This window comes from Corvus cornix, chromosome 4 (genome assembly GCF_000738735.6).
Source record: "Corvus cornix cornix isolate S_Up_H32 chromosome 4, ASM73873v5, whole genome shotgun sequence".
Lineage (NCBI taxonomy): Eukaryota > Metazoa > Chordata > Aves > Passeriformes > Corvidae > Corvus > Corvus cornix.
In genome coordinates this window covers 72,774,757-72,792,680 of record NC_046334.1, presented here as the reverse complement: position 1 = coordinate 72,792,680, position 17,924 = coordinate 72,774,757, and the positions used below count along the sequence as shown (strand labels likewise).

General features: G+C 44.6%; 1 protein-coding gene across 1 annotated transcript in view; it reads left to right on the top strand.

Moving 5' to 3' along the window:
- The window catches only part of ATRN (attractin), a 154,642-nt gene that overhangs the window by 125,899 nt on the left and 10,819 nt on the right, over positions 1–17,924 (top strand). The window contains exon 27 of the mRNA XM_039550339.1: positions 8,486–8,593. Coding sequence (XP_039406273.1) covers positions 8,486–8,593 — 108 coding nt within the window. The remainder of the gene's footprint in view (positions 1–8,485; positions 8,594–17,924) is intronic.

Sequence of the window (17,924 nt, the reverse complement as noted above, 5' to 3'; positions counted from 1 at the left end):
TTATCTGGAAGATAAGCAAGAGTTTAAAGCACCACAAATTCCTCATTTTCTCCAAGGAAGAACATACTGAGGTTTGGTGATGCCAGTCAGTGGCTGTGGAAAGGAATCATAGCAGATTCATGATGGGATGAGGATCTTCTAAAGGATCTGCCAAAAGTTTGAACAGTATGTCCCTGCCCATGGCAGGGGATTGGACTAGATGAACTTTAGGTCCTTTCCATGCTGAACCAGTCTGTAACACCCAATGTCAGCAACTGTAAAAAAGTGAAAAACTGGGTTTTTTTTCCCCTTCTTTTTAATGGCAAAAGTGGCAATGCCAATGATTTCTATTTTTAGAAACATGGCTCTCAGAATCAGTGCTTTTGGAAGGACCTTTTCTAGGTCAAGCACATGGTGCAATTCAGTGACTCGTACTAGGCAGGAGGTCAGATCAAATAATCGTAACTTTCCGCTCTCCCTAAATTTAAAATCCATGAATGGGAACCAGCTCATAGTGCCAGGAGGCTTTTTCTGAAATACAAACACTGTGTGCTCCGCAGTGATCCATGTGGCTTTGGTCACCAACTGAAGGAAACTGTAGCAGAAATAAGAGATGCCCTGAAGAGGAAAAACATCCCAAAATATTAGTGTTGACAAGAGATTCCCGCTTAGGGGGGAAATTGATGGTCTGTTTTTGTTTGAACATGCTCCTGTCACTTCTGTGCCCAGTGCAGCTCATCTCGGGGGAACTTGCAGATGGCCAGTTCCAGCTGACCAGTTGGGTCTTCAGCCTCTCTGTGTAGGACACCATTGGATTGGGCTGGCAGTCACAGACGTGGCGCTGGCAGACGACTGAGGCCTTGTAACAGTGGGGCTGGTGCTAGAGAGTTCAGTTGGTTTTGTATCCCAAAAAAGAACTGGTGGGAACTTGAGCAAAGATGAAGCTGGAGTATGAAATTAGATGAAGCTCAAGTATCATCCTTGGGATACCAACCCATTGGATCGAACCTTCTGTTTGGCAGGGGGTGGAACTGGATGGGCTTTTAGGTCCCTTCCAACCCAAGCCATTCCATGATGCTGATTCTATCAAGCCCATCTTTGGGAGAGTTCAACCTTGTTTAGAAAAAGCTCATGACTGCAGGTGTATTGAAGGTGTTCTCGTTTCAGACTCCCAAGGTCTCTTTCTGATGGTAGGCATCAGCTGTACAGGTATCTAATTTAGTTATTTCGAAAAATTAGGGAGAGAAGGAGTGTTGTGTACTTACTCCAGAAGAGCTCTACTGAGCTAAAGCTTCATTGTGCTATTGTGTAATTATCAGGTATTGGTGTATATTTTGGTCTGCATGGACTAGATCCTTCTGATCTTTTAAAAAGAAATGATCTTATTCTTCTTATTAAAGGTCAGGATTTCTATGCCCTCCTACTGGGCATGATTGTGATGAATAACTTGCTTATCTTAATCAGCCCTGAATTAAATATCTTCTCTCATTTCAGCATGAGGCAACTTCCCGGCAGCTTTGCTTTCTGGTTTGTTATAGTTCTGAAGTGTGGAAATGCCTGTTGAGAAGGATTTGAACATTAATTCTCTCCTCCTCTCCCTTTCAACATAGCCTGCAAAGTCAGTTACAAAACTAATTAGCTAACATTAATATGTGCACTGCTCTAGGGGCTTAAAAACTTAATTTTCAGTGATGATGAAAGCATCAGAGAAAATTGTTTGTTTGTTGACTTACATGGTAGTTAGTGTAATTGTAGTTAAATGCTTTAAATCACTTAGTTCTGAGACACTGTGGCTCATCTTCATGGAATATTTATGGCTCTTATGTTTATTTTTTGCTGATGCCAATTTTTGTTTTGGAAGGTAACTCCATTGTCTTCTCCCCTTCCCCTCAAGGTCACCAAGTTACAATGATATAAAGCAAATGTTCCTACAGCAGGATCTATATGTTACTTCCAAGTAATGTACAGTGATTCTCCTTGGAGCCAGGCTGGGAGAGCTGGGGGTGTTCAGTCTGGAGAAGGGAAGGCTCCAGGGTGACCTTAGAACTCCTTGCAGGGCCTAAAGGGGCCCCAGGAGATCTGGAGAGGGACTTTGGACAAGGGATAGAGGGACGGGATGCAGGCAATGGCTTCCCACTGCCAGAAGGCAGGGTTAGATGGGATATTGGGAAGAAATTCCTGGCTGTGGGGGTGGTGAGACCCTGGCACAGGGTGCCCAGAGAAGCTGTGGCTACCCCTGGATCCCTGGAAGTTGGACAGGGCTTGGAGCAACCTGCTCTATGGAAGGTGTCCCTGCCCATGGCAGGGGGTTGGAATTAGATGGTCTTTATGGTCTCTTCCAACCTAAACCATTGCATGATTCCATGGGGCCTGAGCACCTGTTGGAGCTGGCCCAGCAGACATGCAGATGCATCAAGCTGCCACTGCCACCAGGGCTGGAACCTTCTCCACAGGTCCTTGGGAACCTGGTGAGGGTGGTGTCCCCTTTCCACACTGATTGTCAGCAGCCTGCAAGCTGCTGGGAGATGTCATTACAGGTGAGTTCTGGGACGTGTCCCCCCAGCTAAGTTAATCGTGCCTGAAAATAGGGTGTTGATAGTTTATGTGCATACGGAAATAGTTATTTGTGCATAAATGGGACATGCTGCCTGCTGAATTCAAATGGAGTCCTTGAAGCAAAAGGATTTGCAGGAATAAGCTCAAAGTACCAGTCTGAACTAACTCAGCCTTTACTCATAGGTGTTCCATCCCTCTAATCATCTACATCTTCCTTATCTTTCTCCCCTTGCTGTGACACTGGAGCTGGGACTTCCTGTAGACTTGCTGTGGTTTGTGAAGGGTCTGGGTTTTGGTCCATCTCTGCAGTACTGACAGGAGTGTGGCTCAGAACACACAGCTGATTTTGGAGTCTCCTGGGTTTTCAGGTTGGCTGTGGACAGCATGGAGAGCACAGTGTGTGATTTTGCTTATTCATGGGGGGAGCTTGATTTTTTCCATGGTGGTACAGAACTACAGGATCAGAGACCCAGTTCAGCAGGGGCTTGGTTATAACCGAATCCTTGAGGCACTATCTAAAATTCATTGCAACCTTGAAGGTTATCATATGAATATTTAAGGATGACTTCTAATAGTATTTGTCTCATCAGGATGAGAGGGAAGAGCCTCAAGCTGTGCCAGGAGAGGCTTAGGGTAGACATAAGGAAAAATTTGTTCACAGAAAGGGCTTTCCGGTTCTGGCACAGCTGTCCAGGGCAGTGGAGGAGTCCCCATCCCCGGAGGGATTTCAAAGCCATGTGGATGTGGCACTTGGGGACATGGGTTATTGGTGGCCTTGGCAGTGCTGGGTTAATAGTTGGACTCAATGGTCTTAGAGGGTTTTCCAGCCTTAATGATTCTGTGATTCTATCAAAGTAAAGGAATGTGTAGCTTGCTTTGTTGGAATGTCTTCAACAAATGTTCTTCTCAAACCAAATGTATGTCCTCAGGATGCTTGGAGTAGCTGTACTTCTAAAAAGAGCAACCTGTGGGTCCAGAAATATCTGAATTTCAGAAATACCTTGAAAAATTAGAGCTACAAGTTTCCTGGGGAAAAACCCACTGTTGATCAGACCATCACTCTTTTCTGGCTCTCGTTGTTGAAGTTCACCTCCTTCGACTGTGGGTTGGTGTAATGGTCCCAGACATACCAGCAGACATACTCAGGCTGCCTGGCCTGAATACATCCTGTCTGCTGCAATTTTCTTCCCTTTCGGTGGGATCCTGCTTGCTTTGCTTTTACTCTCCATTGAAATGAAAGCTCATTCATGCCTGCTGCTCGCTTAACACACCCATGGTTCTAGAATCATAGAACGATAGAATGGTTTGGCTGCTAAGGGACCTTAAAGCTCATTTCGTTGCCCCACCTGCTGTGGGCAGGGACACCTCCCACTATCCCAGGCTGCTCCAAGCCCCATCCAACCTGGCCTTGGACACTTCCAGGGATCCAGGGGCAGCTGCAGCTTCTCTGGGCAACCTGTCCCAGTACTTTACTACTGTCCTCCTTGAGTTCCTACTGGTTTCCTTCCTGGTGTGTTTTCCTTCTTCAAAAAAATTGAGACAAGTTGCTCATGTAAATACTGGAGTTTATTAAGAGTTCAAGATGGCTGTTTCAATAAGCTTGTTTTTAAAGCCATTCTTCATAAGGAGCAAATAAAATCCAGAATGTGTGCCTTTCTTCTGGAAAAGGCACCATTATTTCATGGCTGAAAGTACCAGAGCCCTACCCCCAAAGCTCCTGGAGCCCTGTGCTCATGAAGCAGTCTCTGCAGAGGGCAGTTGCTGAGGTGGATGTAACAGGATGGCTATATGGAGCCTGGTGGCTGTTTTATGGTGGGAATAAAATGTCCAGGCTTTTCTTGTCAGGAAGCACGGCATAGGTTATATTAGTCAATTAACCTGGTAACCTGAATAGCTGTTTGTCTTCTCTGTGAGAGCCTGCACTACTGCCTGACAAGGCTTTCCTCACTTCCTCAGGAGGTTTTTCTCCCATCAGTAACACACTCTTCATTTTAGATTGTCCATTACTCAAAATGTGTGAATTTAAAATATTCCTGGTAGGAATCGCTTTATTTGAAGGGTTCCAGGCCGGGTTGGACTGGGCTTGGAGCAATCTGGTCTAGTGGAAGGTGGAACTGTAGCAGGGGGTGGAACAAGATGATCTTTAAGGTGTCTTCTAACCCAAACCATTCCATGATTCCATGATATGGAAAAAAAATCAAGCTCAATGCAAATAGAAGTTGTGGACATTCTCACAGTTTGCAGTTATTTAAATATTAAATGCCAGAGGTGTATTCCAGGACAGGCTTTTTGATGTGATTTCTTTCTAAGCCTGTCAAATGTTTTGCCTTTAAAATCCTCTTCCTAAGTGATTTTAAATATTCCTAGGTTGTCCTATTAATTGTGTCATCTGGAAAACAAGGGTTGGCTTGACAGAGTATTGAGGTTCATTATCTGAAATCCCAGAAAACCCATCATTAGGAGTGAGGGAAAGGCAGGTTCTGGGGTATCTAGATGTTAACGGCTGCTGACTTGTAAAGCCATGATCAGCCTCTTGACTGGGGAAAAGTTACAATTTCTCCCTTACAGCATCTGAAAATCTTTTAATTAAAAATTTGACACGCCAAACAAATATTGCAGGATAGATATGTGTCTGGGTTAAACAGGCATGGTACAAGCCTTGGGGGAGAGAGTGACATTCAAGTTATAGAACAATTATTTCTTAAATTAGTTCTTAATTTTTAGGGGGAACTTTGCAACATAACTTGTGCTACACCAGAAGCTGGCGTTAGGAAAAGGATGTTGCCTTAGGCATTTGCTGCTTTGGTTGCATCCTGGACCTCTGATTTTACCTGGTTTGGGCATTTTTATGCTCACGTGAGACACACCTGCAGAGCTGCCCCAGCCCTGGGGCCAAGAGCAGAAGGACGTGGAGCTGCTGGAGAGAGCCCAGAGGAGGCCCCGGAGCTGCTCCAGGCCTGGAGCCCCTCTGCTCTGGATCAGGCTGGGAGAGCTGGGAATGTTCCCCTGGAGAAGGGAAGGAGCCAGGGAGAGCTGCGAGCCCCTTGCAGGGCCTAAAGGGGCTCCAGGAGAGCTGCAGAGGGACTGGGGCCAAGGCCTGGAGGGACAGGAGGCAGGGAATGGCTTCCCAGTGGGAAAGGGCAGGGATGGATGGGATGTTGGGAAGGAATTGCTGGCTGTGAGGGTGGGGAGGCCCTGGCACAGGTTGGTGTGGGAAGCTGTGGCTGCCCCTGGATCCCTGGCAGTGTCCAAGGCCAGGTTGGACACTGGGGCTTGGAGCAGCCTGGGACAGTGGGAGGTGTCCCTGCCCATGGCAGGGGGTGGAACTGGATGACCTTTGAGATCCCTTCCATTCCAAACCATTCTGTGATTCTATATTCTCAAAGCTACTTTAGACTTCAATAGGAGTCATGTTGCCAAATTGCACATTTTCTTTAGTAAAACAACTTCCTTTGAAGAACTAATAGCTTTTAGTTCGTCAGTCTCTTGGACATCTTCATCAGGACAGCTTGTTCATTGATTTTATAGCCATTAAACAAAGCACTTTGCGATAGCTGAAGGGGACAATTACAGGAACAACAACCCAGCAATCTGTTTCACACTTGCTTTCGTCTGCAATCTGCTGGTGTGCTTTAAATACCCTAACACTCCTCGTGTCCTTTTACCCAAGTGTGAGTTACACACAAGTTTGCTTACGAACACTCCATTTCTGTGGATTTGTTGGGTTTTTGCTTAGTGACAGTATCTACAATCTGCTCAAAATGCCTTTTTTCCCCCCTTTCTTTTTTTCTTTCAAAAATTAAGGAAAACTTTATCACATGCCTTTTATGGCAGTAAAATTTTACAGTTCTTTTAACTAGACTGAGAGCCATAGAAGCTCATACACCCCTCAAGCTTATCTGCATTGACCTCATCGTGCCTTGCCTGCACCCCCAAGTTACAGAGACAGTCCTCTAGTTTTCTGCACTGAAAATGTCTCAAAATTATAGGTGATTTGGTGAAGCAAAGACCGAAAAAGGTTTCCAGAGGGTTGTAATTAGTGGCACAGGGTCTGGTTGGAGGCCTGTCACTGGTGGTGTCCCCCAAGGTTCTGTACTGGGCCCAGTGTTGTTTGAGTGGTTCATCAGTGATTTGGATGAGGGGTTGGTGCCTCCTCAGCAGTTCCCTGATGACACAGAGGTGGGAGGAGCAGCCAGTCCCCCCGAGGGATCTGTGTTACCCTTCAGATGAATCTCAACAGGTAGGAGAGATTGGCACAGAGGAGCCTTCTGAAATTCAGCAGGGGCAAATGCAGGGGTCCTGCACGTGGGGAGGAACAACCACCAGGTCCTGGTGGACAGCCAGCTGTCCCTGAGCCAGCAGTGTGCCTTGGGAGCCAAGAAGGCCAATGGGATCCCAGGAGGCATCAGGAAGAGCAGTGCCAGCAGGTCAGGAATGGGATCCTGCCCCTCTCCTCAGCCCTGGTGAGGCACATCTGGAGTGCTGTGTCCAGCTCTGGCCTCCTCAGGACGGGAGGGAGAACATGGATGTCCTGGAGTGGGTCCAGAGGAGACTGCGGCGCTGAAGAAGGGCCTGGAGCATCTCCCTGCCTGGAGAGGAGCCCCAGCTGAGAGGGGCCCTCAGCCCTGGGTGTCCCTGCTGCAGGGAGGGCTCCGAGCAGGGCCCAGCAATGGCACAGAGCAATGGGCAGGGCCCGCTCGCAGGAAGGGGGTGGAACTGGATGATCCTTAAGGTCCCTTCCAACTCAAACCATTCTGGGATTTGGTGATTGTGTGAATTAGTTCTGTCCAAACAATGTTGCTGGATAACGGCGCATTCCTTTCACCTTCAGCTGTGCTGGATGGGGGATGTGTGGGGCATCGTGCATTTTGTGGTGTTTCCTGTAGCACTTTTTGAGTGCTGTAAATGATCAGTTCGGGCTTGGAGTGTCGGGTTGCCCTGAATTAATGGGAAAATGTGGGTGGTGATGGTGGGAATTCTAGAGAGCGTTGGTGGTGCCTCAGTCTAGCTTAAAAGTAGAGGATAACTGGTATTGCTGTAGTAAGTAGTGATGGTAAATGTGTAAAGCTGTACAAGAGGTTTGGGCAGTTTCTGCATTTCAGGTGAAGAGCACTGGGTTTTCACTTGCTGTACAAAGTGTTTGCTTCTTCCTTTATTAAATAGAGACACGGAATTCCATTGGACCCCTTGCTTCAGGGAATTCTGACTTCTGTCTCACCTGAGATTAGTCACTGGAGCCAAAAAGAAGTGTGTCCACAGCTCAGCTAAAACTGAAATGCTGTTTCCAGCCCAGCTGTGTAGAAAGTATCTATTTTTTTCGTGTTAAAAAAGGGGAAGCTGCATCGTAATGCTTAGAAGTGCTTAAGAGCACAATAAAAAGATGTCTTGTGTCATGAGTGCTTGTGGGGATTTGCCCAGGAAAAGGTTTTTTATTTTAATAAAACATTTTGCAATAAGGACATATTTGCCATTTTCTGTATTCAGCAAGGAAACAATAAAAAAAGAGGATTATTCAATAGAAGCCTGACAGCATTTTGCTGGTGCTGTTATAAAAAATAGCAACTTCATTCTTACAGTAGTTATATACTGCTGCTAGTTTAATTTTAAAATGATTCCTACAAATCCTGTAGAGTGGGCATCAGACAGGTGATGACAAACAACAGCTTAAAAAGTAAATAACTGCTTTATGGAGATTCAGTCGGATCGTTTTCCCTCCCAGACGTGTCAGGCTCACATTGTGCATTCAGCTTTACTTCCAGTAACTTGTTAAATTGTAGTAATGTGAATATTTACCATTATCTGTATTCTTAAGCCCGTTAAAACTCCTGGAGGTTATTTTTCCATATTCATTGATACCCCTTTGTATTGGGCAAAACCTTTTAGATACATTTGTCTTTCATCTTTGTGTCAGAACAATATGATGATAATATTTTTCTGTTTAATAAATTAGCAACTACTGCGTGAGATGCAACAGATGGCAAGTCGCCCCTTCGCCTCCATCAACGTTGCCTTAGAAACAGATGAAGAGCCACCAGATCTCATCGGGGGAAGCATAAAGGTGAGAGCTGGGGATTTGGGATGGTCCTCACCACAATTAACCATGGATATTTAACACAATAATCCCAAATCCTCTCATTTTTTTATGTACCTGCAAGAAATTGTAAGCCCGGGAGGTCCAACAGGTACCCTTTTAATTTGCTTTTATCCCTTCAGATATTCACTCATAACTTTTAGGCTGGTTCACATTAAAGTTATGCGGATGTTGGATTTGAAGTGTTGGGTTTGCCTTGTTAGTTTTTATGCTTCGAAGCAGAGAAGAATTCAGCTTTACAGCAGAGAACACTGGGCTGCAAATGGAAACCCTTTCCCGTGATATCTCAAAACAAATGTGAATATAATCATGTCTGTGTACTGTAATAGTGTTAATATATGTCTGATTAAAAATACATATTCCAATATATCTTGTGTTTAGCAAGTAGGAGCATGAAGAAATCACTGTCGTACACCAGGCTGGCATATTCTTACACACAACACATTGAATTTTTAGGAAAAGCCTATTTAACAGGTGATGAATTAATTCAAAGGTCTTTTTGATGTGATGCTTTGACCAGCACAGACTTTTATACAAAAAGACAAAATGAAGAACCTGAGAACACTGATTATTTTTCTTTCTCATCTAAGGCAGCTAGATTGTTTTATTTTATTTAGACTTAAGTTTTTTGGAAGACTTTCTCATTAGGCCTTAAGGTTAAGAAGGGTAGATGTAGATTAGATATTGGGAAGAAGTTCTTCCCTGTGAGGCTGGGCAGGCCCTGGCACAGGGTGCCCAGAGCAGCTGTGGCTGCCCCTGGATCCCTGGCAGTGTCCAAGGCCAGGCTGGACATTGGGGCTTGGAGCAGCCTGGGACAGTGGGAGGTGTCCCTGTCATGGCAGGGGTGGCACTGGATGATCTTTCAGGTCCGTTCCAACCCAAATCATTCTGTGATTAGTCCAGATACTAAGTTTCTCACAATCTCTTACTATAACAAGAGAGCTAGTTCTTGTTTTCTTTAAAAAATACGTTTATTTTAATTATTGTAAAGCCCATGAAAGCAGTCTGACCCCAAAACTTCTGTTTGGTGAGTAATAATTTTTAAGGCTTAGCCTAAGTATCAGGAAATGCCGCCATTAAGGTTGCCTATATGGCTTTAGCTTTTCCTTATTTATGTGTAAATATGGTCTGTCATGGCAAATTTTAATACTTTTCCACTTGATTGGTGCCATGCTCCATGTTCTGGGTGGACACTGTGTAGAAACAGCTTTTCAGTATATTGAATCACAGAATAATTAAGGTTGGAAAATCCTTCTAAGACCAGAGTCCAACCATTCCTCCAGCACTGCCAGGGCCACCATGCCCCATGCCCCCACAAGTGCCACGTCCACACAGCTTTCAGATCCCTCCAGGGATGCGACTCCACTACTGCCCTGGGCAGCTGTGCCAGGGCTGGACAGCCCTTTCTGTGAAGACATTTTCCCTAATTACCAATCTAAACCTCTCCTGGTGCAGCATTAGGCTGTTTCCTCTCATCCTGTCTTGTCCCTGGTTTGGAGCATAGTGGAAGTGAAGTAAAATTTGCAAAGGTCCTCAGTAATTCGAGTGATTGAGTATCTGGACTTCCCCTTGGATGCTCTGAGTGGTTCTCCTCCTCAGTGACTTCCTTTTGACTCCAGATCCTCAGATTTTCTGATTTTTTTTATCATTTCCCTGCTTCTGTCATGAGGCTGGTATCGCGAGTCTACCTGTAATAGCTCACCCAGACTTGGGAATCCACACTTGCGCACTTGGATTGTCACTCACCACACTAGACTGAACCTTTGTTTCACTGCTCTTCCAAAAAGATGTGGGATGCATATGGATGTTGCCATGGGGCTGGAGGCAGATCTGGGAGGATGTAGCCTGGCTGCTGATAGTTTTGGGTTGCAGTCTGTCTGTCTGAGGCCCTTCCCTTCACCTTTTTCTGTTTCTGGAAGTAAACTAGCTAAAAACACCTCTCCTGTGGAATCAGGCTAGAACAAAGCTGTCCTAAACTTTTTGATCTCTGACAAGTTGTCTGCACTCAAGCTACAGAGAGGATAAACTTTGGATCTCTTCAATTCTGATGAGTGCGTTATTTCTTCTCTTGTTCTGCTGCCCTCATCTTGTCTGGCCTCCTTGGGTTACTCTAGAATGGATGAAGAAGCTGGTTTGGAACATAATAAGTAAGACTGTGGAGAAGTACCCTCTTTTAGACCCAGAAATCATTATCAACTGGTAATTGCCTTTGTGCTGATAACTCATATACATGTTTCTTAATGAATTTTGGGCACAAATGAGACGGTCTGATTCATGCAAATGGCACAAACCTGGTACAGGAATCTGGAGCCGAGTAGATGAATGTGGACCTGTAATGTTGTGTCAATGGGTAACTTCATAAAACCATCGAGTCAGTGTTTTGGGTTGGAAGGGAACTTAAAGATCATCCCATTCCAACTACCTGTCATGGGCAGGGACCTCTGCCATCATCTGCTGGCAGATGAGGTGCAGAACAAGGACGCGTCTACATGACAAGGAGAGTTACTAAATTTTATGGGGTTTATTTAGTTTTTTCTCATCTTGGAGAACTTGGGTAGGGAATAAAAGTAGTCATAAAAGGCTGGAGTGTTTCACAAAAGGACAGGAGGCTTGGGAAGGTTGTGGGCTGAAAGCAACTTGGGGAATGATGCTTCTGAGTCTGACCTGTTGGCTCCTGCATGGAAATGAATTTAAAGAGAAATGAAAAACCAGTCTGAGTATCTATGGGGTGTTATGAATTAACGTTAGCCAGCAACTTGGGTTTTTCTCCTCATCCCTTCTGCACCTGCATGGCAAAAAGCTCTTGGCAGGAGAGAGCTGCAGGAAGGTGGGCTGGGGCAATGCAGAATTGGACAACTGCACTTTTCTTTGTGGTTGCTTTGTGGTCTGGCTGTTCTTTAACTCTTAGCCAAGAAAAGAGGGAAATGTTACTGTGGTGCTGGATGTTGTATCCACCCTCCAGTTCCTCTGCCATCCACTATGTCAAAATTTGAGTCTTCATTTTAATGCAAGAAAGCCAGACCTGCATTATCATGAATTCACTGATGGTTTTCTTTCCCCATGGGAATCAAAGCCATTGGTTAATGAAGAGTTGATTTGAAGGTTACAAAGGAGAAGTGGAAAATGGGATGTCTTGTCTGCAAGAGATTAATTTCCTATTCCATTGTCCATAGCCAGTTGGCAGCCAGTGTCAAGCTAGTTCCATCCTAAGCTAATGTTTTCCAGCTGGACAGTATTAGAACTGTATTTTCAATTAGTATTTTTCCTGGGGTACTTAGGAGTAATAGAAAGTGATTTACCTGCAGGGAAGCAATTCCTATTAGAGGCTGCAGCTAGGCAACACGTAACTAGCTGCTTTGGTTTATTTGCCATTCAACAAATACCCACCAAATCACAAATCTACCACTAAATTTGCTTAGTTATTACAAAATCTGTTGGCTTCTCTCTGCAGCTCTTTGTGCATTCAGAGGTGCTGAATATTGCATTTTTTTTCCTAAGAGTGTTTAACTTCCTTGGGTGCCTGGGACTCATCCAAGTGTCTGAACTGGTATTGCTGTAGCTTGGGCTTTTTTAGGGTTTGTTATCGAATTAATCTAAGTCTTGTAATCCTCTGCAGCCATTTTTAGAAGCTTTCCCAAAAGAATTTGGGAAGTTTATAATTTTGACATTGATTTCCAGGTATCTTGAAGTTGCTAAAGGCAAGAAGTTACCTTGGAAAAAACATGCACAGCCTAGCAAGCAAATGATGAGGTTGAGCAAAGCACTTACAGGGTCAACAAGAAAATTGTTGCATTGGGAAAAAATTATCCTCAAGTTGGAAAAAAAGGTATTTTGGGATCTTTTAGAGCAGAGCTGGAGCAGTCTTTGCTGTGCTGTGTTTAGTGATCCAGCACATGAAGCCAGTGCTAAGGGTTAATTATCTGTGCATCCATGGTCTTTAGTTTCCTAAAGGGAAAGGGAGAAGCATTTGGTGAGCAAAATCCTTGTGAAGTTCATTTAGCATGTTCTGTACCATTGTGCCAATGTGCATTTAATTCTGCTGTTTGAGGGCTTCACTGCAAATTCTGAATCAGACAGCAAGCTGATTCCTTAAAAATAGCAGAAAAATAGATGGGAAATAGCATCTTACTCTAGTAATTAGTTTGCTTTGTTATGGGAGAAAGTGCTGTTGAGTGGTTTAAAGGCTGCCAGAAGATCCCATCTGTTCAAGAAGTGCAGAGCTAAAGTGATGAGCTGATTTGGGAGTGGGCAGGGGGTACCACAGATTAATTAATATATTTTCAGTCTATTTGTATTTTTTATCCAAGTGATGCCCTTGTTAAATTCCTTTTATGTTGCAATGAAGTTGCAACCAGCAGTAAAGGAGCAGAGAAATGAGTCGTAAGTCCTGTGCCACAGGGTGCAGGGTTTGGGGAAGCTGCAGGGTGAGGAATGATTTGAAATGAAGCATCTGCCGGCTCCAGCACTTCTACAGGGTGAATTCATCTTAATTTTGACACGTAGCTTGATTTTAGGCTGTTTCATGCAGCTGGAGTTCAGTGAAGAACTAAGGGCCAAGGAAGGAACTGATGGTTTTTACAGCTTTTATCCTGTTCTGGTTGTCACTCTTGATGACTCACTTTCCCCTTTACTTCCCACGTTGCTGACCTGCTTTTAGTCCATCAAATCTGCTGATGGACCAACTTCTGTGACCTCCCAAGCTACTCACTCACAGTGAGCTGGGTTAGTGTAAGCGTGGCACAGACACTCCACCGAGCTGAGACTGGGGGTCCTGTGCAAGTAGGCAGATTTGGAAGGAGGGCAGGCTTGAGATCTGATGTATGAAAGCCACGTCAAGAAGAAATGACCAGGCTGTGTCAAATCGTAGAACTGATAAGGGTGGAAAAGACCTTTAAATCACCGTGTGCATTCATGAACACAGCACCACCACTGAGTTGACCATTAAACTATGTCTTCAAGTACCACATCCACAAGGTTTTTGGACATTTCCAGGGATGGTAAGGCCCATTTCCATGGGCAGCCTGTGCCAATGCTTTACAAGTCTTTCCATGAAGAAATTTTCCCTAATATCCAGTCTAAACCTGCCGAGGCGCAGCATTTCTTCTTGTCTGATCGAGATGTGTTAGAGGGGGACAGGGCAGCTTAGGGTTTTTCAAGGGTGATATAAATAAGCTGAAGGTCATTGCTATCCTCAAAAGGATAATAGTTGCAGGAAGGGGATGAAATTGAGGTGGGGAAAATAAACTGAATAATCCTGGTCTGTTGTGGCAGTTGCTGGAGATGGTTCACATGTAGCCTTTGAGGCCGGAAAGGCTGGTGTGGTTCTGCCTGACCTGGCTAGGGTAGGCTCTGGGCCTCTTAACTTGCCTTTGGAAAGGCAGTTTAATTTCTAAAGTCTTATTTCTGAGCTTTCTGGCATTTACTGGTGTTAGGAGCTTTTCCATGCGTTAACACCAAGGAATTCCAAGGCTGTCAGTTTGTAGCTGCGTCTCTGTCTTTAGCAAAACCACTCATTAGGCTCCCTCCTGTAGATCGGGGTGACAAAGGAACACAGAAGGAGGACACCCCAGCTTGTACTTTCTATTTGGTGTTTATTCCCCTTACACTGGCCCACTTTTAGCTCATGGAAAAGTGTGGGATCCCCTTTGAAGGAATGCCAGTGGTAGGAAGGGAGTGTTCCCTGGGCAGCTGAGATGTGTAAAGCAGATTAGCTGCACTAGAATTCCATATAGGCTGGCTGTGGTCCCTCTTACCAAAACATCAACAAAAATACCTGATAAAACCTTCACCTGATGAATTATTTCCAGTTAACAAGTGCCCAGGATCTTGCTTTGATTTCTATTGCAAAATTAGGGGAAAAAATTAGGGGAAACTTTTGCTAGTCCTGTAATATAATATGGAACATAGATATTTGGAAGAGAGCTGTCATGAGATCGGCAGAGATATCTGTTAAGCCTGCCTTGTATTTAGGGAATACTTGGCTGATAAGTGATTTTGACTAGTTTTAGATTTGAGGACTGTAAACATTTCCGCAGGTTGGACCCTGATTTTAGCTGATAAGGAGGAATTTGCTGGAAGGAGAGGAAGGAGCATGAAGCTTCCCACAGGAGGAGGATTTTCTAAGTTCATTTTTTCCCCTCTAACGAGCATCTCTCTGATTGAAGTACTAATAACACCAGCAGCTTCTCAACAGCATTATCAAGGACTTATTTGCATTCATTTATGCCAAGCAGTTGTTTTGTGTGTTGTGTTTGCAATCTTCCTCCAACTGTCCTGTTTCATTGGGTTTTTTTACTTCTCCTTTTTCCTGTGCAAAAACCAGCTGAGTGCTTGAGAAGAACTGTGCAAGTTCTGCCTGTTCACCCATACAAAATCAAAATAAATACCCACCACTGGCTATATATATATATATATATATATATACATACACATATGTGTATATATATATCTCCCAGATTTGCTACCCATGGTCTTATCCACCCCCTCCCTGGGGGAGGGCTGGGAATTGAAGACAAAGGACGAGTGTTGGCATCCGTGAGTGGCAAAGCTCAAACTGTGACATGAGATTTGGTCATTTCAGGGGAACTGCCTTGGAGATCCAAATTCACCTCCCAAAATCCTTCCCTTCACCCCGAGCTGGTGGCTGGGTGCTGCTGGACTGACATGTGCACTTGAAAATCCAGAGCAGTTGTTAAATAAAGGGGAAACAGACTTGGGAACTGGTGCCATGTGGGCTCCAGATATGGGGTGCTCGGATCTGCATTTTCCATTTCAGGCTGTTAACATCCATATGAGGGTTTGAATATGATTTTTATTCAGTTCCTTACATGCAGCAACCCAGTTTTGGGACCAATTCAATTCATTCCCCAGCCCCTTTAAAATTCCAAGGTAGATATCAGGGACAAGGTAAATGTAAATTTTTAATCTAAACTCATTTACTGTGAATTATTGCTGGAAGTTCATTCATCTCTATCTTGCAGGACACACATATTACCCTGAGAATATGATTTTTAAAGCCTAATAATCTATTTTTAATAGGAAATTGCTTGTAACTTGTTTTGCAAATGTTCACTCAGCTTTTAATGGCACAATTTAAAAACTTGCAAATGGAATTTGACCCTTTTTCTACAGAGAGAAATCACCTGAACAAGTGGAATCAAATAATAAAATGGAACTGTTTGGGTAATGTTCCTTTTCGCATCTACCACCATAAGATTTTTCCTTTATTTTAATTTCCTTCCTGGAAATTGAAAACCACGTAAGAGTTATTTGATCAAACCAAAGAAACATGTTTTCTTGTTAAGGAAAAAAAATACTCCATGGTATTTTTTTAAATACATCTTGAAAAGCAATATGCTGGCAGTGTATCACAGAACCTAAATAAAACTGATGCTGTGTTTGTGAAATTATACAGAATATTTATTGTTCTAGCCATTAGTTTTATGTGACACATTATTAACTTCTTGAATTTCTCAAGTAAAAGCAACATAAATAGAAATAATGAGATGAAATAAAAAAGTTTAGGTTGAGCATCACACAATTCAACCTGCTTGGGGAAAGCATTTCACTTTGAAATTGACTCCCAAGGGAACTGGTGGTGTATTCCACACCTGGGTCACCTAGAAATAGGCCAGACAAATTCCTGGGAAATGCCCTGTTCATGTGGAAAGTCATGCTGGAGAAGCTGGACTAATTGAATCACCTAATATGTCTTTTATTGATTTTAATGTCTATAATGGTTTATGCTTTATGCATGTTAAATACACATCAAATCTCAGTAACAACTGGGAATACTTGGTTTTTTAGTGCTGGTTTGGGCCAGTAAAATAATCTGTGGAAAACAGCTGACAACAGATTTCGCTGCCTCCGGGAGCAACAGGGTTGTGTCACCACTTACTAAAGTACTATTAACTTCCTATTTCCACCTGGAAAAGAGTGGTCACTGTTTCCAGGCTAAGAGGGGTTGACTGGCATTTTGCTCTTTATTTGACATTTGCATCATCCTAATTCTTGGAGTTCTTGGGGGTTTTGCCTATTATTTCCATTGATTGTTGCTTTGCTGCTCTGGAGGAGCAGGGAAAGCCCTTTGCAGGGAAGGGTTCAGGTTATTCAGTGCAGGGGAGGGGGATTCTGTCCCTGGGCCCCCTCAGGTGAGAGCCCACCTGCAGAGCTGCCCCAGCCCTGGGGCCAAGAGCAGAAGGACGTGGAGCTGCTGGAGAGAGCCCAGAGGAGGCCCCGGAGCTGCTCCAGGTCTGGAGCCCCTCTGCTCTGGAGGCAGCTGGGAGAGCTGGGAATGTTCCCCTGGAGAAGGGAAGGAGCCAGGGAGAGCTGCGAGCCCCTTGCAGGGCCTAAAGGGGCTCCAGGAGAGCTGCAGAGGGACTGGGGCCAAGGCCTGGAGGGACAGGAGGCAGGGAATGGCTTCCCAGTGGGAAAGGGCAGGGATGGATGGGATGTTGGGAAGGAATAGCTGGCTGTGAGGGTGGGGAGGCCCTGGCACAGGTTGGTGTGGGAAGCTGTGGCTGCCCCTGAATCTTTGGAAGTGTCCAAGGCCAGGCTGGACACTGGGGCTTGGAGCAGCCTGGGACAGTGGAAGGTGTCCCTGCCCATTGCTTTAAGATGAGCTTTAAGGTCCCTTCCAACCCAAACCATTCCATGATTCTGTGATTGGCTCCATGAAATTTTCCCTCCAGTGCACTGGAGACACAGTTTTCCGTATTTCTTTGAGGACGAGAGGTACCTCAGGGCAGGGGCCTGACGGCTCAACCAGCTGCAGTTGTCTGTCCATGGCTGTTGGCCGTGGTTGTTGTCCACCCTCTCCAGCACCAGGGCTCTGTTCTCCCCTCTGTTTGTCCTCCCAAGGTGGGACTCTGCTGTTCAGGCACCTTGCAAAGCACTCCTCTTGTGATGAGTGTCTGAGGGATGCACCTTATTTGAATAGATTTGAATAATGTCTACTTTATTGTGCCATTAAGCCTTCAATAAAAAGGAATCATTTCTACAATTCAACAGTGGGTTTATCAAAACACTCTGAATGGAAGTTGCTGGCAGAGGCAGGTTTTAAGCAACTGGTAGAGGTTTTTACAAAGTTTAGAAATACACCTATTTTATATATCTTTCTTAAGTTTGACTGTAAAAGCCATCTCTCAGATCTGATCTCTGCTTTCCAAGTCCACTCAAAATCTTCTTGCAGGAGAACAGCTTGGATCTGCAACAAGAGGGTATGGGGCTGTGTCAGGAGAGGTTTAGGTGGAAATCAGGAAAAGGCTCTTCCCCCAGAGAGTGCTGGGCACTGCCCAGG